Source organism: Bos indicus, chromosome 2, assembly GCF_029378745.1.
Source record: "Bos indicus isolate NIAB-ARS_2022 breed Sahiwal x Tharparkar chromosome 2, NIAB-ARS_B.indTharparkar_mat_pri_1.0, whole genome shotgun sequence".
Lineage (NCBI taxonomy): Eukaryota > Metazoa > Chordata > Mammalia > Artiodactyla > Bovidae > Bos > Bos indicus.
This window is the reverse complement of record NC_091761.1, coordinates 91,165,462-91,191,476: the sequence shown is the minus strand read 5'-3', so window position 1 is coordinate 91,191,476 and position 26,015 is coordinate 91,165,462. Positions and strand designations below refer to the sequence as shown.

Below are 26,015 nucleotides of genomic sequence, written 5' to 3'. Positions count from 1 at the left end.
ATTTCTGTTCTCAACTATTCCTGGTTGAAATTTAATTACAGGCAGTCCCTAACACACAAAAGCCCTCCTACAAGAAATCTAAACATCTCTGACCTCATGAAAAAGCTAGAATTCTAACTATGCAGGAATTGCAGTCACTGAGAAAATATTCTGTAAACAGGTCCAAAAGCAGACCTTAGGACAGAGAGGTAAAAAGTGAAAACAGCTTAGGGGAAAAATTCTGAAAACTTACTCTCAGTTTCCTAATATGTGCCCTGATTCCACTGCAAATCACCCCTTACTGGTTTACTTACATTTTTCTTCATTTACTTTCCCTTACCCTATTTGAAAATTGATCAATGAAATTTTCATCGGAGTTAACAAGGATTTTTTTCTTAAAAAGAAAAACTCTGGAGAGATTATCAGTCATTGACAAATTTGTATATATATTTATATAATAACTTTTTTCCTTTAACATATGTTAAAAACAACTACCCTGAAAAATTGGAACTTGGAGGTTAGAAAGCAAGCACATTTGAGGCTCGGAGCACTTTAAAAGGGATTTTGCAGGCCTGAGTGAGATGCTGCAGTGAAGAGGGAGGGCAGGATGAATGCCCTGGAGAAGTACACTAGTGAAAGTGAAAGTGAAGTCGCTCAGTCGTGTCCGCGACCCCATGGACTGCAGCCCACCAGGCTCCTCCGTCCATGGGATTTTCCAGGCAAGAGTACTGGAGTCGGTGCCATCGCCTTCTCTGGGAGAAGTGCACTAGTGAAAGTGAAAGTGAAGGTCGCTCAGTTGTGTCCCACTCTTTGTGACCCCATGGACTGTATTCTCTGAATTCTCCAAGTCAGAATACTGGAGTGGGTAGTCTTTCCCTTCTCCAGGGGATCTTCCCAACCCAGGGATTGAATCCAGGTCTCCAGCATTGCAGGCGGATTCTTTACCGGCTGAGCCACAGGGGAAGCCCACACTAGTGAAGGGATGGGATAATAACACAGGACGCTTGCCACATGTAAACTACTTACTTCAGAACTTTGACCAGACTGGAATTTTGCAAATGGAAGAAAGGTAACTTCTTTCCTACTGTCTTCTGGAAATTCAAAACTCAAATTTTTCCTTTATGCAGTACGTTTAGTACGGAGTAGTACTACATGATAAAAAAAGGTTTTTGTGGTTATTATAAGAAAAAATGGGTATCAATATCTGTTGACCTGATTTATTGTTGAAATGGAGATTAAAAATACTTTTAAAATTAGACATCCTTTTCAAAAAATAATTTGAATAAAGTGAAAACTATTACTCCTGCCTTCCCTAATTCTTCCATAAATTTGCATTATACTCCTCAATCCTGACAACTTCAGTGACTTAAAATACCCAAATTTCCCATCTAACCTCAATGTCAGCACATACTATAGATTATTATCCCTAACTTTCAATTAACCACCTCCAAGTAAAGTTTCAAAGAATGAAGATATTAAGACTAAATTGCTAGGAATAAAACGTTCTCTTCCAACTGGTAACCATAAACAAAACAAAGTACCCATACATAAAGCGTAATTTGACTTTTTCATTAATATATAATAGATAATAGTTAACTTTTATAGAGCTGTTACTTTCAATTAGTCAAAAAATAAAATTATTACCTTCAGGCAGTAGCTCAAGTTTAAATTCAGGTCTTACGCATTCTACTATCCCCAGAAATACAGAGAGGTATTCCCTCCTTTCCACTGAATTTCTTCCTTTGGGGAGCACTAAATCATGATGGTTGTGACTTCATTTATGTGAAAGTTATAATTATGTCTTCACAGCAGCATTTTTTCTGTAAAGAGAAGGTATTCAATGTATATTTATTTTCCTACACATAGAGAAATCTACTAGCTTTTGTTATGCAGATTTTACTGTAGCCATTACCAGTCTGGTATAGTTAACCCAACAATTAACTCAAAGTGAAACAAAGACTGGAACTACCTTTATGGAAGGCAGCCATTACCTCTCTGTGCTGGGCATTCAGACTAAGGCCTTGTTTCAAACTCTCACATTCTGTAACTGCTACAGAAACAAAGATGTTCACAGGAAATTGCATTTTTCTCCACAAAGGAAATATTTACTGATTGGACATATTTACTAATTTTGAGCCACAGATGCTTGAGAATAAAGGCCCCCCCTCCTTAGACAGCACCTCCTATAAAATCTTGGAATTAAATTGATAAGCTTACTTCCTAAGTAGTATGGAATGGGATAAAGAGAACAGAGAGAAAAAAAGAAAGCATTAAATCTATAATCTAAGGTTAAAAATAACTGCCGTTCAGAACCCACACTAAGGCCATTAAATTTTGCTGGCAAACTGCTTTATAGAATATTTCACGTCACATTTTAAAAAGTGGATTTTATCGTATACCGAAAGCAAATAGGAAGAATTGTTAAATTAGAATGTTTTAAATTTATAGGAAAAAAGGGCTTTTTATTATTTATACACATGTATTGAATACATGGTAGAGGGGAAGACACCATTCACACTGTAGTTACTCAAATCTCAGTGGACTGTAATAGGGCTACCTCTGTTTTGACTTTGTTCAACAGCAAATTTATTTGCTCAAAACATTAAAGATAATTCTCACTGTTAAGTTCTAAAAAATTGTCTTAATATTTGATTGCTTTGTTGTTGTTTTCTCTAGAGGCTTTTGTGTGGTAAAATTTATCTGTTAAAAGCCAATAATCTAAGAGTAAATCCCAAAACAGGTTAATTGGAAGATGAAGCCACTTAAGTTTAGCTGCTGCTGCTAAATCGCTTCAGTCATGTCCGACTCTATGTGACCCCATAGACAGCAGCCCAGCAGGCTCCCCCGTCCCTGGGATTCTCCAGGCAAGAGTACTAGAGTGGGGTGCCATTGCCTTCTCCGACTTAAGTTAGGGTTTCTCTTAATTCTAGGTACCTTGATTAACGTCCCGAGATTTAAAAGATATTAAAATCTTATATTTAAAATCAGTGTCTGACCTTTATTAACTACATTAAAAAAATACTGCTCAAAAGTACTTTAGAAAATACAATTTCCCTCATCTTTTAGGGTAGGTAAACAACACAATGTTCCTTCTATGATGTATACAAAATTGCTATGAATCAGTGGTGTCAAAAATTACATCAAGACTCCTAGTTCACAAATATTTTATAGAATATTTTTTAACAGATGGACTTTGAAAGTTACAGTGTGTTAAGAGCAACATCAAAATGGTAAATTTACTCAAATATATATAAACAATAAGCAATCCATTTCAACTTTTCATTTTTCAGTGAAAAAAACTTAAGGTCACTATTCATAGTATTTCTTTTATTTAAGGTTTGCCCTCTCTCCTGGAGAAGGAAATGGCGACTTACTCCAGTACTCTTGCCTGGAAAATCTCATGGACAGAGGAGCCTGATGGGCTGCAGTCCTTGTGGTCACAAAGAGTTGGGCACGACTGAGCGACTTCACCTTCACACATTGGAGAAGGAAATGGCAACCCACTCCAGTGTTCTTGCCTGGAGAGTGCCCAGGATGGGGGAGCCTGGTGGGCTACCATCTATGGAGTCGCAAAGAGTTGGACATGGTTGAAGCGACTCAGCAGCAGCAGCAGCCCTCTCTAGAAACTTCCCTGTAACCTTGGTTTCTACTTATTTCTTACCCTGTACATACCTCTTTTTATCTCTTTGCTCTTTGAGGGATTTACAAATTATTTCATTTAATCTCCACAATGATTCTGAGATAGACCTTATTTCTCTATTTATAGATAAGAAAACCAAAGGTGTCAAGTAACTTGCTTAAGATCACAGAACATTACAGCTCAGATTCAAAACTAAGAAGGAAAAAAATCACCAAAATCAATAGGACTCCAACACCCACGCCATCTTTGTATAAATATCATACCACACCATGCCATTACATACAGAAAAAAAAAAAAAGTTTAATAAAGAGAAACATTTTCCAACTGTGGTTATCCAAACAACAAAGAGTCTTCATAAGCACCTTAGTAAACAAATCATGTAGGAAATCATTAGAACCAAAAGCTTGAAGTTAATGTTCTAATACAGTTAAGAAAAACATTCAAAAGTAAAAAGACTAATTACTCTAGGTATTATGTAAAGGAAACACCGAATATGACACATAAGCCACTGATGAAATAAAACCAAAGCTCTCATACTAGGTGTTCAGGTATCTTGGAACACCTTAACTAGAATTGTTACAATAACTAAAAATAATATATATATATACATATCCTTACATATCCATATAAGGGATATAATACTGTATCCCTTAACTAAAGGTCTCAAGTTAAATGAAAAGTGTATTTTAGTGAATTCAACATTCTACTTTGCAAGTTGAAGTTTTATCTTATTAAGCACATATTTAGGTTCTGTATCTTACTGATCATAGAAAAATTTTTCATTCGAATTAGGATGAACCTGTATTGAGTATCACAATAGTATTGTCTTATTTTGATAAATTTCAAATTGATAGCTAAAAGTGAATTAACCTGAGTACACATTTAAAGCTGCATTTTAACAAATAATATATTATCAACTATCAAAAATTATCTGAAGAACCTATAAGATTTATTTCAGGTTCTGATTTTAAATTCAGACAATTTTACTACTGTAACTAAAGAATCACTTATGATTAAAGGCAAATGATGTTTAAAGCTGTCAAATTTCTTTTTACTTCCACCAAATTCAAAACTATGTTATTACACAGCAAGACTTCAATTGAGAGTTCCAAGTTTCACGTGGTCTAGATAATGCATACAACCCTCACCATGACAATGAATCACGTGGTTGCATGGCCACCGCTTCTATCTGCAAGCCCAGTCCTTTCCTAGACCCATTAGCAGAGGTTTTCTCTTATTCCTCTAACCATGAGGCTAGTCTTTCTTAAGTTGTTCACATCAGCAGAGCTCCTAGTTAAACTAATACGTAAAGAACAACCATGGAATAGTTGACATCTACTATTAGGCACTTAATCCCACTGCTGACCAAGATGTGGCACAGAGAGGTTAATAAATAAGAAGCTGAGGCAGGATTAGAACCCAGGCCTTCAGGTTCCACAGTCCGCATTCCAGGAAGGTGAGTAAACTGAAAATGCTCCTAGTTTCATTATCACTGCGCTCTATTAGCAGATTATTTTTCGCTTATAATTCCTCAAATTCCTTCTCATAGTCTATGGTTGACTTAAATATCATGTCTTTTGTAGTACATCTTTAAGCAACGTAATAGAGGAACGCTTCAGTTGTCTACATCTGCACACAGCCCGCTTTGCCAAAACCTTGCAATCCTGTTGTGCCTTACTCTAAAATGCTCTCTTTAAGCCTCCCTCTTGAAGCTTTTCTGGCGAACGCCTTAAAAAGCGACTGTGAGAGTTGGATAGTATCTCTCTCCATCCATCCTCCCTCAGAAAAACAACTACATTCCATTAGAATAGTTGTCCGGACCATTTAAAAATAAGATATAGGCCTCTGGGTAATGTCAAGAACAAAGTAAAAAAAAAAAAAAAGCGCAGGGAGAAGGTGTGGGAGGACGCCTTTCGCTTTCCATAAGGAAGGTCTAAAAGTGAAAGTGAAAGTGAAGTCGCTCAGTCTTGTCCGACTCTTTGCGATCCCATGGACTGTAGCCTACGAGGCTCCTCAGTCCATGGAATTTTCCAGGCAAGCGTACTGGAGTGGGTTCCCATTTGCTTCTCCAGGGGATCTTCCCAACCCAGGGATTGAACCTGGGTCTCCCGCATTGCAGTCAGACGCTTTACCCTCTGAGCGACCAGGGAAGCCTAAGGAAGGTATAAAGGATCTCATAAACAGAAAAAAGAACCCTGAAAAGCGGGGCCGCGCAAAGGACCACAGAGAGGGCGCTCCCGCCCAGGGGTCCAGTCCTCCTCCTCCATGCCAGTGCGTACTCAGGCTCGGCAGCCCTCCTCACGACACCGAACTTGCACCTCCTCCAGCCTGCCAGTCCAGGGCCCGGGGCCCCCGTCCGGGCGGGGGCGGGGAGGGGAGCAATAGGCCTCTTCAGGTGGGGCCCCGAACACGGCCCGAGGCGGGGCCCGGAAGACGCCACTGAGGCCCGCGGCGCCCGGGGGCGGGGGCTGGCGGTTGCTCAGGGACCCGGCGGGTCAGGAGGTGACAGGAGGAGGAGGCAGCAGAAAGAAAGGGGGGGGGGGGGGCGGGTTGGGAGGTAGCGTCTCGCCCGCCGGCGGAGACAGCTCTGCCAAACCTCCGACTTCCCCAACCCCGCCGCCGCAGAGCGCCCTAGAGGGCGAGAAGGGAAGTCCACAAAGTGCTGGAGCAGAGGGGAGAAAATTCAAAACGAGTCTACTCAACCTCGTCTTGGTTCCGAGGCCGCGCCATGGAGACCAGTACAGTGCGCAGCCGCGGCCCACCGGGAGCGCGCAGCGCAGCCGCTTTAGAAAAGATCCTGATCAGCCACCGTCGCGTGTTTCCTTTCTGATTGGTTCTTTTTTTTTTTTTTTTTCGTATCCCCGCCTCTCACCTGGATCTAAAGCCTGAGGCTAGTAGAGAAATCTCGGTAGACTGAGAGTTTTGATTGGAAGTATGCTTAGAAATTAAACCCGGAAAGACTTTAGCAAATTAAAGCTGAAGGCCGAGGAAATATAATAGGTCGTTGCCTGGAGTCGGGACGGTTTAGTGCAAAAAAGATAGCCTGAGGGCAGCGTGGTAAAAAAGACTACAATTCCCAGTGGCTACATTATCTGAGGAGCGCTGCTTTCTGGGAGTTGTAGTATCTAGGAGCTGTGTTTGGATTATCGCGACTAAGGATAGCCTGCTAACATTTCAAACGGAGAGAAGTCGGTTGGAAACGGGCCTCTTTCTATCTCCATAATCGATCGCAAGCTTAAATATATATCTTTTTAAAAATACAAAAAAAAAAAAATTGAAGAGACGCGACGCCTTTAAAACTATGCCTCACTAATCGACGACTCCTACTCTAGGAATAGGTAGTTGATGTTTATGGGCTGGATCTTGAGGAAGGGCAGCCTCGTGGTGCCTTTGGGCTGAGGCCCAGGCAAAGAAAGCGGAAGCCCTGGGATCGACTGCATCTTTTCTCTGACACGTGCAGCCTCATTTTGAGATCCTTGTTTTTGTAGTCCTGAAAGACCAGAGTGCAGATTGTGTGACTGTTACTCATACGTTTCTCTAGATACGCCATGGCTCAGCTCCAGACACGCTTCTTCACTGACAACAAGAAGTAAGTGAGCGTACTCCCTTTCTCGCCCTTCCTCACTCCCTCCCCTCCCCCGCCCCGGGCCCCCGGAATTCGTTCGTAGGACCTCTTCCATGTGACCTTGTGCATCCCTGGTTGTCTTTGCCGTCAATTTACCTGTTCCCTTTTTGACTGGATTCGTCGCTTCAGCGCGTTTTCTGCGGTGCCTCCGAGGACTTCTCAAGAATCACCCATCGTTCCTGCCTAGCTTCTCAGGCTGTACATAATTTGAATTGTAAGGGTAGAGAGACCTGAGGGTTTCAGGTTTGCTTCCTGATTTAAGTGTATTATGCAACTGAGCAGTGAACAACGGACCAAATCGTTAGAGTCTGGCGGCTAGTGGTGTTGTCTGAAAACATGAACTTCATCTTCTTAAGTAGGTGATAGATGATGTTTTTCCAAACCAGGCTAGAAGGTGGAGCTCCCAATAGGGAGTTGGTAGAACTGATTTTTGCTAAAAGTGTGAAGTCAATTCAGTTATAATTTTGGGTATTTATATACATATATCTACACATATACGTATACATGTTATATATGTGTGTGTATACATATATACACACCCATATGTGTATACGTATATGTATATGAACATTTTACCAATTTTACAAATGGTCCCCAGATACATAGCAATCGTTGAAACCTAATTATATTCTGCTTTGTGGCATATATTACACTATTAATGTTTCTTTTTGTTTGCCTAGTCTCTTCAACTATATTTTAAGTCTCCTGATGGTAGAGACTGCAGTTATGCTAATTGGATTGATTAAGTCAACAAATGTTTGTCTAGTTTTTCTGGTACTGATGATAAATAATAAATATAAGCTGTATTAACAAGTTAATGTCAGCTAAAAACAAAAAAACTCCCACATCAATTAAGATTACATTTTTTATTCTTTGTTTTTCGTTTTATGAATTGACCTGGTAAATCATACTTACACCTCTTTACTGTTGCATACAGCGTATATGAATTGTATATGAGTATATATACTGAGTCTAAATAGTTCTAAAGGAAAATGGTGATGCAATAGCATGACTGCTGTATTTTTTCTAATTAAAAGGTTTATGGAGATTATTGTTGATTCACACAAAATTTTAAGAAATACTAGAGCAACTGCAACTCTATTTAAATGGCTGTGATAAATGGATAAATGCCAAATGTGTGTATATGTGTTTGTTTATATATTTAGATTTTCCCAAAAGTTAACAAAATCTAGAAATTAAACTTCTTTCTTCTCCCATATTATTATTATATAATAATGTGTTCTGATCAGTAAAACGAAGAGGGAAAGTAGATTTATTCATGTATATGCATATAATTTGCCATGAAGTGATAGGACCGGATGCCATGCTCTTAGTTTTCTAAGATTTGCCATCACTTCATGGCAAATAGAAGGGGAAACAGTGGAAACAATGGCAGACTTTATTTTTTTGGGCTCCAAAATCACTGCAGATAGTGACTGCAGCCATGAAATTAAAAGACACTTACTCCTTGGAAGAAAAGTTATGACCAACCTAGACAGCGTATTAAAAAGCAGAGACATTATTTTGCCAACAAATGTCCGTCTAGTCAAGCCTATGGTTTTCCCATATGGTAGTCGTGTATGGATGTGAGAGTTGGACTATAAAGAAAGCTGAGCACCGAAGAATTGATGCTTTTGAACTGTGGCGTTGGAGAAAACTCTTGAGAGTCCCTTGGACGGCAAGGAGATCCAACCAGTCCATCCTAAAGGAAATCAGTCCTGAATATTCATTGGAAGGACTGATGCTGAAGCTGAAACTCCAGTCGTTTGGAGTTTGAAGACTCTGATGCTGGGAAAGATTGAAGGCAGGAGGAGAAGGGGACGACAGAGGATGAGATGGTTGGATGACATCATCGATGGGATGGACATGAGTTTGAGTAAACTCCCAGAATTAGTGATCGATAGGGAGGCCTGGTGTGCTGCAGTCCATGGGGTCACAAAGAGTCAGACACGACTCAGCGACCGAACTGAACTGAACTGATGCATATAATTTACATATGCATGTATATTCATATATAAGTATGTGAATTATGCTTCTCTTCCCCCACCACCCCTATCTTACTGACCAAAACAGTAACCAAAACTTTGAATTTCTAGATTTTGTTACCTTTTGGAGAACCTAAATAAGTCCTTACTTTTTTTGACATGATGAGCCCTGTAAGTTCTACCTAAACCTCTTTTACATTCTGCATACATATGCATACATACATATAAAACCGTAATTCAGACGTTATGGAGACTTTTTTGGTTTTGGATTTTGTAACAACAATTAAGATGTAATTCACGTATAGTAGATGTCACACATTTGAAGTGTTCAATTCACTAATTTTGAGTATTTTTGTAGAATTGTGCAACCATCACCACAGAAAATTTTAGAACATTTTTCATGACTCTTTTGCTGTTACCCTTTTCCCCCACCCTTCCAAAATTTTCCAAATACCACCAGCCCAGGGCAGTCACTTATTCAGTTTTTGTCTCTAACATTTCCTATAAATGGAATGATATAACATGTGGTCCTTTGTCACTGGCTTCTTTCACTTAGTATGGTGTTTTGCAAGGCTTGTCCATGTTGTGCTTCATTCCTTTTTACTGCTGAATAATACTCTATTGTATGGGTATACCACATTTTGTTTTCATTGTTCAGTTGATGGACTTCTATGTTGTTTCCACCTTTGGGGCTATTAAGAATAGAGGTAATGTGAACCATTTGTGCACAAGTTTTTGTGTGAACATATGTGTTTATTTCTCTTGGGTATGTACTTAGGAATGGAGTTGCTGAGTCAAGTGATAATTCCATGTTTAACTTTTTGAGGAATTGCCAGATTTTTCCAAAGCAATTGTACCATTTTACATTCCTGCCAGCAATAAATAAGTGTTTCTCCATTTACTCACCAACACTTAAAATCTGTCTTTCTTATTGTAAACATCCTGGTGGGTATGAAGCGATAACTCCTTGTGGTTTGATTTGCATTTCCTTGATGACTAACAGTGCTCAACAACTTTTCATGTGCCTGTTGGTCATTTGTATGTCTTCTCTGGAGAAATACCTATTTTGATCCTTTGCCCATTTTAAAAATAGGGTTGTCTTTATTTTTGAGTTATAAATGTTCTTTATATGTTCCAGATGCATGTTCCTTGTCAGATATATCATTTGCAAGAATTTTCTCCCATTCTCTCGTACAAGAGTTTCTGGTCTGCCTCCTGTTGGTGCCTCTAATCTAGTCACTGCAATGCTGCCCAAGAGAGATCTAACTAAACAAAATTTTGATGATGTTATTTGATTTAGACAGTGGTTCCTCATTGCCTAAGGAAAGAAGTCAAAAGTACTGCACACAGCATCCAAGCCACTCCATGCACATCTCTTTAGCCTTATCCTTGGTCACTGTCTAGAGTAAAATAACACTTTGGAATAGGTTGGTTGGGCAGTTTAATAACTTAGCTTTTTTATTTGTGTATGCTGCTTTTTTGCACCCCTTCTTTCTGTCTTCTCCCATGTCACCCAGGGAAAACTCACTTTTCTATGTGTAGTGTAAGAGTGTTTTTTTTTTTATACATCCTTTCAGAGTCTGCTCTCTCATCCTCCTTTTCTCTGGTTGAAATACCTTACTGCTTCCTTGTTCTCTCATTTTATGTATTACTTATGACATTGTTCTTACACAGTTTCCTTGTATTTGTTTACCAGACATAAACCCTTTTCAAGTACAGAGACCACAGGTTAATTCATTTTTTGCTAACCCCATGTAGCAAAATGTCTGGCATGTATTAGATACCCAGTAAATGTTTGTTGAATGAATAAATGCACATTTGTTAAAATATTTGTAGACTTGATTTGATGTATCATTTCCTTTTTGTAGATATGCAGTAGATGATGTTCCCTTCTCCATACCTGCAGCCTCTGAAATTGCTGACCTTAGTAACCTCATCAATAAATTGCTGGAGGCCAAAAATGGTAGGTATATACCATGAAAAGTTAGGAGAGGGCAAAATAACTAACTAAAGTACATCACATTGTTATTTATAGCCCTTTGGGGGCATTATTCTATAATACTGCATGCATTTTATAATGGTAAAATTTATAAATTATAACATATCATTTCCCTCCTACATGATAACTTTGAAAAATGCTTTGAAATAAGTTTTTAGGGAAAAAATTTAGTTTAATCTGCTTTTAAGGCAATATGGAGAGAAGATGGTTGAGATTTAGGAATAAAGATTTTTAGGGTAAAAGTTCTTGATACAGAATATTGGTATAGCATTTCCTATCGTTTTCATCATGGATATAGAGATTCTGATGCATAGTTAGTTTTCTACATTTCAAATATGTCATATATCCTACTTGCTGAAAAACTCTTTCGAACTAGAATAAGAATTATTTTCTCGCAATAGAGACTTTGCAATACTAGTACATGGTTGTTGTTACCCAAGTAAAAGTTGGACACAACTGAGCATGCAAGCAAATATTTGCATAGTTTTCTAAATTGTAGATGAATATTCATTTATCTTTTTGTATAAATCAAATAACTGAGTCATTGCTTTTGAGTTGAAGATGCAAATGATTCAGATTTTTTTTTAAAAAACTTTATTTTGTAGTAGGGTGTAGCCAGTTAACAATGTTGTTGTGGGGAACCGTGAAGAGACTCAGCTGCACATATACATGTATCCATTCTCCCACAAACTCCCCTCCTATCCAGACTGCCAGGTAACACTGAGCAGAGTTCCATGTGCTGTGCAGCATTTCCTTGTTGGTTATCCATTTTAAACATAGCAGTATGTACATGTCCATCCCAAAGTCCCTAACTATCCCTTCCCGCCAGTAAGCATAAGTTCGTTCTCTTAATTCTGTGATGCAGATTTTTAAAAAGTAACAAGACAGAGAGACAGGGAATTCTTTTAAAAAGAGTATAGTTAATAAATCAGATAGAAGGAAGAATTTTTAGCATTTCGTAACTCTAAATGAAGTGATGGATTTAAGAATTGATCATCAGTAGCAACTAAAGCCATTTATTAGGTAAAAGGCTAACAAAGAACATTGTGATGGATGTGAACAGACTGACATCCTCTGAACTCAGAGATAATTTAATATCGTAAAAAGAGTCACAGTGAGGTAGCGTGCTTCATGCGTGTGTGCAAAGACACTTCAGTCGTGTCTAACTCTTTGTGACCCTGTGGACTTAGACTGCCAGACTCCTTTGTCCATGGGATTCTCCAGACAAGAATGCTGGAGTGGGTTGCCATGCCCTCCTCCAAGGGTTCCTCCTAACCCCGGGATCAAACCCATGTCTCTTATGTCTCCTACGTTGGTAGGCAGGTTCTTTACTACTTGCCCCACCTGGGAAGCCCCCAGGTGCTTCCTAATGTGATACAATACTGTGTGTAAATATTTTGCCAAAAGTAAACCCAAAGTCTAATCAGGCATTTAGGTCTGCCTAAGGCAATGGCACCCCACTCCAGTACTCTTGCCTGGAAAATCCCATGGGCGGAAGAGCCTGGTAGGCTGCATGGGGTCGCTAAGAGTCAGACCCAACTGAGCGACTTCACTTTCGCTTTTCACTTTCACGTGTTGGACAAGGAAATGGCAACCCACTCCAGTGTTCTTGCCTGGAGAATCCCAGGGACGGGGCAGCCTAGCGGGCTGCCGTCTATGGGGTCACACAGAGTTGGACACAACTGAAGCGACTTAACAACAGCAGCAGCAGCAATGTACAGGTTGTATGTACATGGTAGAGGAACATGTTAAGGGATACCTTGGAGATATAAACAACCAAAGCCAGAATGTTAGTATTAGACCCAGTTTCTTCACTAAATAAAAGGCAGAGGAAAAGAAGGATGGAGAACTGTTAAAGATATTAATCAGATATAATGTGAGGACTTTGGATGCCAATTCTAAAAAAACTCACTGTAAAAAGACACTTACAAAACAAGGAAATGAGAACATTGTCTGGCTTTATGATATTAAGAGAAATAATTTAAAACTTTTAATACTGTGACTTTTTAAAAGTCTTTATATTTTAGAGATACATCGTGAAGCATTTACAGATGAAATTATATCATTTCTGAGTTTGGGTTTTAAATAAACCAGCAGGAAGAGGAGGGGGAGGAGTATAGGTGATTGTCCATGAGTTGGCAAAAGATGCAAATGAGGACTCATTATGCTATTTCTGCTTTTGTGTATTTTGGGATTTTTCATAAAATACTAAGTTTTTCGTTACTCAAAATGGTTACACTATCCGCAGTGAAAATATTAATACCAACAAAGTATTTCTGTTCTTTAAAATCACGTAATATACTGGAATATGTGGTCCTGTTGTGCCATGGGGACAGTCTAGGGAAACTTGGAGGCCACACTGGGATAATAGGTACCTGTTTGTTTTGGGGTCTCTCATTTATGTCTGCCAATACCACTTCAGGTCCTAATACTGATACTTGTATTACATATTTTCTGTAGAGTTCCACAAACATGTGGAGTTTGATTTCCTCATCAAGGGCCAGTTTCTACGAATGCCCTTGTTCAAACACATGGAACTGGAAAACATCTCATCAGTAAGTTCAAATGTTTACCTGCTCTATTTTACTGAAGGTATTACCAGATAATGTAGGAAAACTCCATTAACCTGAATCTACAGCAACCAAGAGCCTTTTGATTATTTTTCCCTAAAAATTTGAACCTTGGTTTCTATATGTTCAATTTTTAAGTCCCCTCTTTTCTTCTAAGAGAGGAAAATTATTCAAAGAATGCAGATAAATGAATATGGAAAGATAACTTCATGTTTGTGAAGTTATCAAGAAACATCAAGCAAATATGTTTTCTACTAGTAAAGGTGTATAAAACGATTGTACATATATATAAGCTTGTGGGTGGGGTTTATGTGGTTTTTAGTGATTGCTCTCTTCCTCTAATTGTCAAACTTACCTTATTATTGCTTTTATAATTTAAAATATAATTTATAATTGCTTTTATAATTAAGGGGGCAATTTTTGAAACTGTAGTAACATATACATAAAATTTCTCTTTTAACCATTTTTAAGTGTACAATTAAGTACATTCCCAGTGCTATGCAACCATCACCATTGTCCATTCCTAGAATTTTTTCATCATCTTAAAGAGAAGTTCTGTATCCATTAAATTGTATGTTTTTATGATTTATAGTTTCTTATATTCTTTTTTTCCACTTTAAGCATAAGTTTCCAAGATCATTAATATTTCTTAATATTACTGTTAGCATACTGTTAGGTCAAATAAAGTTTTTCACTTTCTATATGGCTCCAAAATTTTTTGATTTTGAAGAGGAATTATGAAGGAGATAAACTGGGGCTCTTTTATTTTCATAATGTACTATTTAAAAACTGCACCACCTGATGGATTTCTGCTTTTTCTCTGTAACTAGGAAGAAGTTGTGGAACTAGAGTACGTGGAGAAGTACACTGCCCCTCAGCCAGAACAGTGCATGTTCCATGATGACTGGATCAGTGCGATCGAAGGGACAGAGGAATGGTATTGCCAGATGAATGTTCTTGTTTTAAATGTAATATGTGAATATTTTTCTCTGATTGCCTGTTCTTTGTGAAAGTAATTTACATATATGTGTATACACACACACACACACACACACACACACACACACACACACATCTCGTCACCATGCCAAAGACCTTTAAATTTAGTATAGTCAAGAAGAAACATACCTATTAATAGGTTTTCTTTCCTGTCTCAAGATGTCATAATGACATTTATCTTCCAAATAGGTTGTTTCTCTTAGGGCATTTATTTGATTATGTTGCTTTTAAGACTTAAGACTATAACTTGTTTCATAGAGGGGAAAAAAATCTTTTCTAGCCACAGATCTCCTAACTTACTACCCTGAAGATGCAGGTCATGCTATTTTAGGGCTGAAAAGAGCAGATTGGAATCAGAAGGTGTGAATGGTTTAGAGCAAAACCCTACTGGCCTTACTTGTAGAAAAACACATCAAGAATGGATTGTAGTAGGAGTCTGCATTCAATGAATGTCTCCCCAGAGTTATTACATAGTTATGTTTTTATTGATTTTACTTTTTATTTTAAATGGTTCTACTGGTTTTCTATTTAATGGTTTTCACTGGTTAAACACAAAGGACTATTAGGCTTTTCAAACAATTTGCTTAGCTTCCCTGGGAGCGGTAGTATTTAACAACAATAGTAAAAATGATATTTATGGCTTGTGGATTATATTTTTATTTTTAGGAGGTGAGGAAAAGCCAAATGTAACATCTTCTGATTTATTCTAGTGTATTTTGAAGTCTTAATCTTTATATTAAAGGTTAGAAAATACAATCTTCAAGGTTTGCTTTATCATTGCTCTAGAAATAAAATTGATTTCAGGGTTTGAAAAAGGTGCTTTTTGTATTTCATAGGACTTTTTTTTTTTCTCTTCATAGGATCTTGACTGGTTCTTATGATAAGACTTCTCGGATCTGGTCCTTGGAAGGGAAATCAATAATGACAATTGTGGGACATACAGATGTTGTAAAAGATGTGGCCTGGGTGAAAAAAGGTTAGGACTCTTTGCCTAAACTGAAAGGAATCCTAGATAGGGATTGGAAACAAGCCATTTTCAATGCTTGGGCAGAATTGGGACAAGATAGGAAATGTCTCATGCCTTAGTTATTATGGGGACTCTAAAATACCCAGTGTTGAAGAAAAGACATATTTTTTAAAAATCCATGAATCAGTAGAAGTGAATCCTAAAATTATGTCTTGTAATATACATTGTCAAGTTAATAGTGTGTTAAATGCGCATCTTTTTTATAGGTTTTTTTTTTTTTTTTTGCCTGCACCACATGGCATGCAGGATCTTAGTTCCCTGACCAGGGATCAAACCTGCACCCCCTGCAGTGGAGCTGCAGGGTTTTAACACACTGGACCAGCAAGGAAGTCCCTATAGTAGAATCTTCCCCTTTTACCATAAGCTAGCTTTTTTTCAAAGGTGGCTACGTGAGGTCTTTTGCCTTTTTAACATCTTTCTCAACAACCACAAAAAACTTATTTCTTTAGTTTCAGAACACTGTAAAATTTTTGTACTAATTTGTTTCTTGTGTTCTCCTTTCTTAAGACAGTTTGTCTTGCCTGCTACTGAGTGCCTCTATGGATCAGACTATTCTCTTATGGGAGTGGAATGTAGAAAGGAACAAGGTGAAAGCTCTGCACTGCTGCAGGGGCCATGCTGGCAGTGTGGACTCCATCGCTGTGGACAGCACAGGAACCAAAGTAAGTAGTTACTGTGTTAGTAGTACTGTGTGCAGTTAGAATTTGAGATTCTTGTGCGAGTAAGTTCTTTTCTACATAAAGTCACTGTGATTGGCCTACTTTTATAACAGCTGAAGAATATGATTTCAAACCAGAAGTAAATACTCATATAATAAGACATATCAAGAGTCATTCCCTCACTCTAGGTATCTTTGATTTGGAATTTTACATAAACTGCAGAAATTTTAAGAACTCAGGTAAACAAGTAATTTCTTTGTGTAACCGTCTTAAATCACAGTGATTGCCGTTTTCAGTCCTTCAACTACTGATAGTGCTGTCATCAGATGAAAATGTCTAGCGGATCACCTAAGACTTGGCATATGCTAAAGTTGGTGTTAATCGAGGTTGTTTTACAATTATTGCCAATCTACTCTGTATCATGACAGAATGGTAAAAGTTAAAACAAACCATGAGGGCAACACAGTTTTTATTTAAGACGGGTTATAAACTCTTCATCTGGAAATTCTCCAGACCACAATTAAGTATTCTAGATTTAAGACTGTTTCTTCAATAGTTCTTTGCCAGTTAGCATAATAGAGGACATTTCTGCATTCAAAGATTGATGTGTATTCATTCTGAGCCATAATGAAGGTTTACATGTTGTTGAGTCAAACTTTAAGGAATTAACTGTTCCCTGTCTCTTGGCTATAAGAGACAGAAACTCATCCTGAAATTTTTTAGCTTAAAAGATCCAAGGAAGGAGTGATGAATCACATCATGAGCAGGGCAATGATTGTTTTCGAACCAGGGGAGTAGAAGCTTGCATATGGCACATCTCCTCTTTCTCTTGTCTCCCCATATTGACTTCATTTTCTCAACTCAAACTGGTTTCCCTACATGGCAATAAAACCTAGCCTTCAGTATTCCCAAGTTTTACACCCTGTACTGTCTGTCTCTGGGAAACAAATAACTTCAATTGTCTAGAACACAAGTTTTCCCAAAAAAGGCTCTGAAGGAGGAAAAGACTTATTAGCACAGTGTCAGTCAGTTGCCCACCCTGATGTAAGCAACCGTGACCAGGGTACAGGCCCTGTAAGAATGGTAGTTCTTTAAACTGCCATGAGATGGAGGATATAACTTCCCAGAGACTAGGAAGACAAGCAGAAAGATGATGCCATAGTAGGAAGGATTTCATGGCAAAGTAAATGTTTCAAATTAAATAGCAGGGGGGGAAAAAGGCAAATAATATGATGGATTATATTTCATCCTGTTTTTCCCTTCACATATATATTTTTTTTAGTTTTGCAGTGGCTCCTGGGATAAGATGCTAAAGATATGGTCTACAGGTAAATGAAATATTTCTTCTACTTTCACTTATTAGTGGCTTTTTAAGAATTGTCATGTAAAAAAAAACTTTTTTAGCCCATAATTTGCCATAAAAATTGGACCATGGCTTTTGGGTCACAAAGTACTGTATGCATGCTAAGTCGCTTCAGTTGTGTCCGACTCTGCACTCCATGGACTGTAGCCCGCCAGAATCCAAATGGGATTTTCCAGGCAAAAATACTGGAGTGGGTTGTCATGCCCTCCTGCAGGGTATCTTCCTGACTCAGGGATCAAACCCAGGTCTCTTACATCTCCTGCATTGGCAGGTGGGTTCTTTACCACTATTGCCACCTGGGAAGCCCAAAACAAAGTACTATAGTAGAGAGAAAAATTAGTGATTTCTGTCTTTCTGCCCCACCACTCCCTTATTTATTGGGCAGTGTCACTGAATCCCTGCAAGTATCAGGAACACGTCTGATGCAGTGGGACTTAACTGCCTTAGTTCTCAGAGTCCCCTTATTCAGAAACCTGGAAATAACTAACCTTCTGAGTCATATTGATACTTTAGTATTAGAGAAATTTCTTAGTTAAGGTGGCTTAGTTTAAATGATTTTTTTAATACAATTTTACTGAACTTTCTTACTTTGAAAAAATAGATTAGAAGGAACAATTAGAGGAGAAAGGGGGACTCATAGAGGAAGGTTCTTTGATAATAGTAAGAAGACACTTCTAGAAGAAAAGAAGGGGAAAACCCATGTATGTTTTAAAGAATAACAGTACAGAACTATTTATTGCACAGGTTAACAGAATACCTCTGCTAACTTTTGAGGAAATTGCTCTATTACTACTGTACATTTTCCCTCATAGCTCAGTTGGTAAAGAATCTTCCTGCAATGAAGGAAACCCAGGTTCAATTCCTGGGTCAGGAAGATTCCCTGGAGAAGGAAATGGCAACCCACTCTAGTATCCTTGCCCAGAGAGTCCCATGGACAGAGGAGCCTGGCGGGCTACAGTCCATGGTGTTGCAAGAGTCAGACACAACTTGGAGGCTAAAGTGCCATCACCACCCTAAATTCAGTTCACAAAGTAGAGGCAGGGAGTGGAAGATAATCAAGAAAAGCCTAAACAGTTTTAAATAATTATGTGTAAGATGGCAGGAAATATAAACCCATTTTAGTTTTTTTTTTCCCCAAAATTCATTAAAACAAGCAGTTTTGAGGCAGAACATTTATGGAGGAATTTTTCCTCTTGTGAAATACTTTTTGATAGTGCTGGGTAGATGACATATATGTGAATACTTGTTACCCTTAAGATGCTTATAGTCATTCTGGGAAAAGCACATGACATTTATAAACAGTTACAAAACATTAAACTCTATGGTTTGTTTATCTGGGTTTGCTACCTAGCCAAATGGTGGATAACAAAGTTTTTTTTTTTTTTTTTTAAACTATCTATGAAACACTTTTAATTTATTGATAGAAAAGTGAAATAGGTCTTCCCAGGTGGCTCAGTGGTAAAGAATCCACCTGCCAGTGCAGGAGATACATGGGTTCGATCCCTGATCTGGGAAGATTCCCTATGCTGCAGAGCAACTAAGCCCATGCATCACACTATTGAGCCTGTGCTCTGGAGCCCCCAGGAGCTGCAACTCATGAAGCCCGCACACCCTAGAGCCAGCGCACTGCAACCAGAGAGTAGCCTCTGCTTGCTGCAACTGGAGAGAAGCCCATGCAGCAATGAAGACCCAGCATAGCCAAAAATAAATAAATAAAATTAATTTTTTTTTAATGCAGTAAAAATAAAAGTGAAACAGTCAAGAAAAATAAAGATGGCTGGAATGTATGTCCTTTTAACGTGTTTATTTACCATATGATTCCCTTTATAATATAAATACACTTTTTGTCAAAACTCTCCTACAACTAAAGTGGTAAGCAACTTTTCATAGATCTGGTAAACTGATGAAGGTCCATAATGATAATCTTTATAAGATACCAAACTGGTTAGATTTTAGGATTTTAGTGTACTTTATTTTTTGCTTTCTCCTTTTGGAAGATTGGTAACCCATGTATTTTTTTAGATAGGATTTTCCATTAACCAAAATAAAGAAAAATATTCATTCCTAACCAGTTGAGATAACATGAAGTATATGCCCAGAAATATAACAATCCTTTGATATTGTTTGTAATTAATATTTACTTTAAATTTTAAACTTATCATATCTACTTCTCTATGATACAGTTCCTACAGATGAAGAAGATGAAATGGAGGAATCCACAAATCGACCAAGAAAGAAACAGAAAACAGAGCAGTTGGGACTAACACGGGTAAGTATTTGTGAGAACTGACGGTACTTTACTGTATTTAGTTTCCTTTTGTCTTGGTACTTCAACCATAATTAGACTTTCTTTTGGTAGATTACTAAATTTTTATTATGAAACTGCTGCATTTTGAGTCACTGAATATAATGGCATTAAGCTAGGCTTTTTATACTGTTCATGGGATTCTCACGGCAAGTATACAGGAGTGGTTTGCCATTCCCTCCTTAAGTGGATCACATTTTGTCACAACTCTCCAGTATGACCTATCTGTCTTGGGTGGCCCTGCACAGCATACCTCATCGCTTTATTCAGGGGATCAGATCTCATAAACAGAGTGCCTGAAGAACTGTGGACAGAAGTTCGTAATATTGTACAGAAGGCAGCAAACAAAACCATCCCAAAGAAAAATGTAAGAAGGCAAAGTGGTTGTGTATAACAGAGGAAAGAAGAGAAGCAAAAAAGCAAGGGAGAAAGGGAAAGTTACACCCAACTAAATGCAGAGTTCCAGAGAACAGCAGAGGCAAGAAGGCCTTTTTCAATGAACAATGCAAAGAAATAGAGGAAAACAACAGAAGGGGAACAATTAGAGATACCTTCAAGAAAACTGGAAATATCAAAGTAACATTTCATCCGAAGATGGGCATGGTAAAGACCTAACAGAAGCATAAGGGATCAAGAAGAGATGACAAGAACACACAGAAGAACTGTACAAAAAAGATCTTAATAACCCTGATAACCACGATGGTGTGGTCACTCACCTAGAGCCAGCTACTCTAGAGTGTGAAGTCAAGTGGGCCTTAGGAAGCACTACTGCCAATAAAGCTAGTGCAAGTGATGGAATTCCAGCAGAGCTATTTAAAATCCTAAAAGATGATGCTATAAAAGTGCTGCACTCAGTATGTCAGGAAATTTGGAAAACCCAGCAATGGCCACAGGACTGGAATAGGTCAATCCTCATCCCAATTCCCAAGAAAGGCAATACTAAAGAATGTTCAAACTATTGTAAAATTGCACTCATCTCCCATGCTACTAGTAAGATTATACTCAAAATCCTTCAAGCTAGGCTTCAGCAGTACGTGAACGGAGAGTTTCCAGATGTTCAAGCTGGGTTTAGAAAAGGCAGAGGAACCTCAGAGATCAAATTGCCAACATTTGCTGGATCATTGAGAAAGCAAGGGAATTCCAGAAAAATATCTACCTCTGTTTCATAAACTACACTAAAGCCTCTGACTGTGGATCACAATAAACTGTGGAAAATTCTTAAAGAGATGGGAACAGACCATCTTACCTGTCTCCTGAGAAACCTGTATGTGGGTCAAGAAGTAACAGATTCTTGTATGGAACAAATGACTGGTTCAGGATTGAGAAAGGAGTACAACAAAACTGTTTATTGTTACCCTGTTTATTTAACTTACATGCAGAGCACATCGTGCAAAATGCCAGGCTGGATGAGTTTTAAGCTGGAATCAAGATTACTGAGAGAAATATCAACAACCTCAGATATGCGGATGATACGATTCTAATGGCAGAAAGCAAAGAGGAACTAAAGAGCCTCTTGATGAGGGTAAAGGAAGAGACTAAAAAAGCCAGCTTAAAACTCAGTATTAAAAAACTGAGATCATGGCATCCAGTCCCATCAGTTCATGGCAAACAGAAGGGGAAAATGTGGAAGCAGTGACAGATTTTCTCTTCTTGAGCTCACTGCAGATGGTGCCTGTAGCCATGAAATTAGAAGATGGTTGCTTCTTGGCAGGAAAGCTATGACAAACGTAGACAGTGTGTTAAAAAGCAAAGATATCACTTTGCCGATAAGGGTCTGTATAAGGCTATGGTCTTTCCAGTAGTCATATACTAACATGAGAGCTGAACCATTAGGAAGGTTGAAGAATTGATGCTTTCGAACTGTGGTGCTAGAGAAGACTCTTGAGAGTCCTGTGGACAGCAAGGAGATCAAACCAGTCAATCTTAAATCAACCCTGAATACTCATTGGAAGGACTGGTGCTGAAGCCGAATTTCCAATACTTTGGCCACCTGATGCGAACAGCCAACTCATTGGAAAAAACCCTGATGCTAGGAAAGATTGAAGGCAGAAGGAGAAGATGGCAACAGAGAATGAGATAGCTGGATGGCATTACCGATTCAATGGACATGAACTCGGGCAAGCTCCGGGAGATGGTGAGGGACAGGGAGACCTGCCGTGCTGTAGTCCATGGGGTGTAAAGAGTTGGACACCACTTGGCAACTAAACAACAACAAAAAGCTAGGCTTACAGATTGGTAGGTTATTTAGCTATTTTATTTGATCTCATGGTGAATTTTAAAGTAAGATCTTTTAATTGTTAGAGCTTGCACAAAGTTAAGTATCTCATTACCTAACTGTTTAATGATAATGTTTCACAGACATAAAAAACAAAATTATGGTTACCAAAAGGGAAAAGGTGATGGCTGGGGGGGACACGTTAGGAGTTTAGGATTAGCCGATACCGACTACTATATATAACAACAAGGTCTTAATTGTATAGGACAGGAAACTATATTCAATATCTTGTAATAAACTATAATGGAAAAGAATCCGAAAAAGAATATGTAACTGAATCACTTTGTTATATACCAGAAACTAACAAACATTGTAAATCAACTATACTTCAATTTAAAAAGTAGTAATAATATTAACATTTCATACATCGAAGATGTAATTCTAGTACATCTCCTAAATCACTAGAAATCAAGAGTTCTGAAGTTTTTATTCTATCATTTCAGTAGTATAGCCAATTAAATTACACTCAGAAAGTTCATTCATATTTGCTCTGTTCCTTTAGAAGGATATTTATTATGATCTGACCTGAATTAATATACTTAATGAGAGGAACAATACTGAGTCAGATGTAGGAAATCAAATTTTTTTCTTTCATTATCTCACAGCTTTAATTGATATGCAGTGAATTAGGTACACATTTGCACCTTAATTCTTATAGTCACCAATAAAAAGATAGCTTATAAAGCTGTTGAAAATGAGGAATAAAGTATGATCACAAATGATTCATCAAACTCAGGTAAACTGCAATAAGTAGTAGCACTTACTGTTTTCAATTGGAAGTAGTGATTTACAATGTATACATTTAAACACAGACTGCTGAATTGCAAGTGGAATGATTCGCAACTCAGCTTCCTTATCATTTTTCTCATAGGACAAATTAAAACTATAAATGCCTTATCAATTGGATAATGTGCCAGTGCCAATTTATTGATGCATATACCTAATCAACCTTTAAAGAATATATCTTGAGTAGAAAAAGACTTCTTGAATTATCAAAATTCTTTACTCATAAGGTAGCTTCTTAAAAATCTTTATATTAATTAAAAGTTGGCATACATATAGTGAAGTATGCAGCTCAATGAATTTTTAGTTGTGTATACGCAAGTAATCACTATCCAAAGCAAAACATCAAGAATTACCAACACCTCCTAGAAGACTCTCTCTAGGCTCCCTTGAAATCAGTAGCCTCCTGAAAGTGATCATTCTTCTGACTTACATCACTTAGAGTTTTATACTGGGAGAAGGCAATGGCATCCCACTCCAGTACTCTTGCCTGGAAAATCCCATGGATGGAGGAGCCTGGTGGGCTGCAGTCCATGGGGTCGCTAAGAGTCGGACACGACTGAGCGACTTCACTTTCACTTTTCACTTTCATGCCCTGGAGAAGGAAATGGCAACCCACTCCGTGTTTTTGCCTGGAGAATCCCAGGGATGCGGGAGCCTGGTGGGCTGCCGTCTATGGGGTCGCACAGAGTCGGACACGACTGAAGTGACTTAGCAGTAGCAGTTTTATACTTCATGTATACGGGCATACCTCATTTTTATTGCACTTTGCAGATAATATGTTTTTTATAAATTGAAGCTTTGTGGCAATTATGTATCAAGCAGGTTTGTTGGTATATTTCCAACAGCATTCATTCACTTCGTGTCTGTGTCACACTTTGATATCAATAAATCTCACAATATCTCAGACATTTTTAAAAAAATTAATGTATTTATTTTTTGGCTGCACCAAACAGCATGTGAGACCCTAGCTCCCCGACCAGGGATCCAATCTGCAACCCCTGCATTGGAAGCGCAGCATCTTAACCACTGGTTGTTCAGTCACTCAGTCATACCTGACTCTTTGCGACCTCATGGACTGCAGCATGCCAGGCTTTCCTGTCCTCCACTCTCCTTAACCACTGGACCACATGAGAAATCCTCAGACTTTTAAATTATTATTATTATTGTGATCTGTGATCTTTATTATAGAATTTTATTTATTTATTTATGATTACCCTGGGTCTTTGTTGCTGATCAGGCTTTCTCTAGTTGCGACGAGCAGAGGGCTACTCTTTATTGTGTCTGCAGGGTCTTCTCCTGTTGTGGAGTACAGGCTGTAGGTGAACAGGCTTCAGTAGTTGCAGCACGCAGGCTCAGTAGTTGTGGCGCACGGGCTTAGCTGCTCTGCAGCATGTGGAATCTTCCCGGATTAGGGATCAAACCCATGTCTTCTGCATTGGCAGGCAAATTGCTATGCACTGCATCACCAGGGAAGTCCTGATCAGTGGTCTTTGACGTTACCATTGTAATGGCTTTGGGCTGCCATGAACCATGCCTCTGTAAGACAGTGAACTTAATCAGTAAATGTGTATGTCCTGACTGCTCCACTGACAAGCCGCTGCCCCATTTGTCTCCCTCCTTGGGCCTCCCTATTCCTGAGATTCAACAATATTGAAATCAGGCCAGTTAAAAACCCCACAGTGGACTCTAGGTGTTGAAGGGAAAGGCAGTGTCTCATGTCTCACATTTTAAATCAAAAGCTGGAAATGATTAAGCTTAGTGAAGAACGCATGTCAGAAGCTAAGACAGACCAAAAAGCTAGGACTCTTGTAACAGTTAGCCAAATTGTGAATGCAGAGAAAAGGTAGAAGAGCTATTTGAAGTGAAAATCAGAAATAATAGGAAAAGTTGGGTTATGAAGACTAAAGTAAAACAAATTTCAAAAACAGTTATCTTCTCTCTAGATTTCTTTCTAGTATTTGACTTCTCTTAACACAAATAACACTCTCAATGAGTTCATTTAATGGCCATTTGTTTCATATTAATACATTAACATACGATAAGGTTTTTTCCACATTTTCTCTCAAAATGGCTTTTCTCCAGTATTATTCTACTAAATAGTAGAATAATAATAATAGACCTGGGCTCAGTCCCTGGGTTGGGAAGATCCCTTGGAGAAGGGAAAGGCTACCTACTCCAGTATTCTGGCCTGGAGAATTCCATGGACTGTATAGGCCACAGGGTTGCAGGGTTGGACACAACTGAGTCACTTTCATTTTCATTCTACTAAAGTTTGTTTGCAGTTAACAGTGCCAAAGTTGACTTTTCTACCTTTTTTTTTTTTCCCTACCTCTTTTTAAAAAAATGTACATCCTTGGTGGCTCAGCGGTGAAGAATCTGCCTGCCAATGCAGGAGACACAAGTTCAGTCCCTGGGTCAGGAAGATCCCCTGGTGAAGAAAATGGCAATCCATTTCAGTATTCTTGCCTGAGAAATCCCATAGATGGAGGAGCCTGGCAGGCTATAGTCCGTGAGTTCACAGAGTCAGATACAACTTAGCAACTAAACAACAAAAACAAGAAAATTCACTCTTTTTGGTGTATAGCTTTTGAGTTTTGGTAAATACATATAGTATGTAACTAATACATATTCAAAATATGGAACAGTTTGCCATCCCCTAAAACTCACGTTGCCCATTTGTAGTCAACCTTTTCTATTTATATACTCTTAACAACTACTATCTAATCTTCATTCCTAGAATTTTTCTAGAATATCATATAAGTAGGATCACACAGTAAGTAGCCTTTGGCATCAAGGTTTTTTT

The 26,015-nt window shown here is 38.3% G+C and overlaps 2 protein-coding genes and 1 long non-coding RNA gene across 10 annotated transcripts in view; 1 reads left to right on the top strand and 2 right to left on the bottom strand.

Moving 5' to 3' along the window:
* CARF (calcium responsive transcription factor) overlaps positions 1 to 6,430 on the bottom strand; it is an 87,811-nt gene extending 81,381 nt beyond the window's left edge. For 4 of the 7 annotated variants that reach the window (XR_011561463.1, XM_019975275.2, XM_019975269.2 and 1 more), the window contains exons 1-3: positions 6,323 to 6,430; positions 1,624 to 1,799; positions 1,006 to 1,127 (exon numbers count right to left, since the gene is read on the bottom strand). The gene's annotated coding sequence lies outside the window, so the exon portion shown is untranslated. Of the gene's footprint in view, positions 1 to 1,005; positions 1,128 to 1,623; positions 1,800 to 5,898; positions 6,106 to 6,322 lie in introns of those variants that run through there. The other 3 variants (XM_019975293.2, XM_019975302.2, XM_019975283.2) reach the window with 2 other exon arrangements.
* Positions 6,431 to 6,859: 429 nt separating this feature from the next.
* The window catches only part of WDR12 (WD repeat domain 12), a 29,235-nt gene continuing 10,079 nt past the window's right edge, over positions 6,860 to 26,015 (top strand). Inside the window, exons 1-8 of one of the 2 annotated variants that reach the window (XM_019975359.2) lie at positions 6,860 to 7,208; positions 11,098 to 11,192; positions 13,689 to 13,783; positions 14,629 to 14,735; positions 15,658 to 15,773; positions 16,332 to 16,486; positions 17,766 to 17,811; positions 20,030 to 20,115. In XM_019975359.2, coding sequence (XP_019830918.1) covers positions 7,168 to 7,208; positions 11,098 to 11,192; positions 13,689 to 13,783; positions 14,629 to 14,735; positions 15,658 to 15,773; positions 16,332 to 16,486; positions 17,766 to 17,811; positions 20,030 to 20,115 — 741 coding nt within the window. In that variant the 5' untranslated portion in view covers positions 6,860 to 7,167. Of the gene's footprint in view, positions 7,209 to 7,401; positions 7,600 to 11,097; positions 11,193 to 13,688; positions 13,784 to 14,628; positions 14,736 to 15,657; positions 15,774 to 16,331; positions 16,487 to 17,765; positions 17,812 to 20,029; positions 20,116 to 26,015 lie in introns of those variants that run through there. The other variant, XM_070770578.1, reaches the window with a different exon arrangement.
* Positions 24,121 to 25,768, bottom strand: LOC139177072 (uncharacterized). The gene is made up of 2 exons (XR_011561484.1): positions 25,542 to 25,768; positions 24,121 to 24,748 (listed from the first exon to the last, which is right to left on the bottom strand). It is a non-coding gene; the product is annotated as an uncharacterized lncRNA (long non-coding RNA).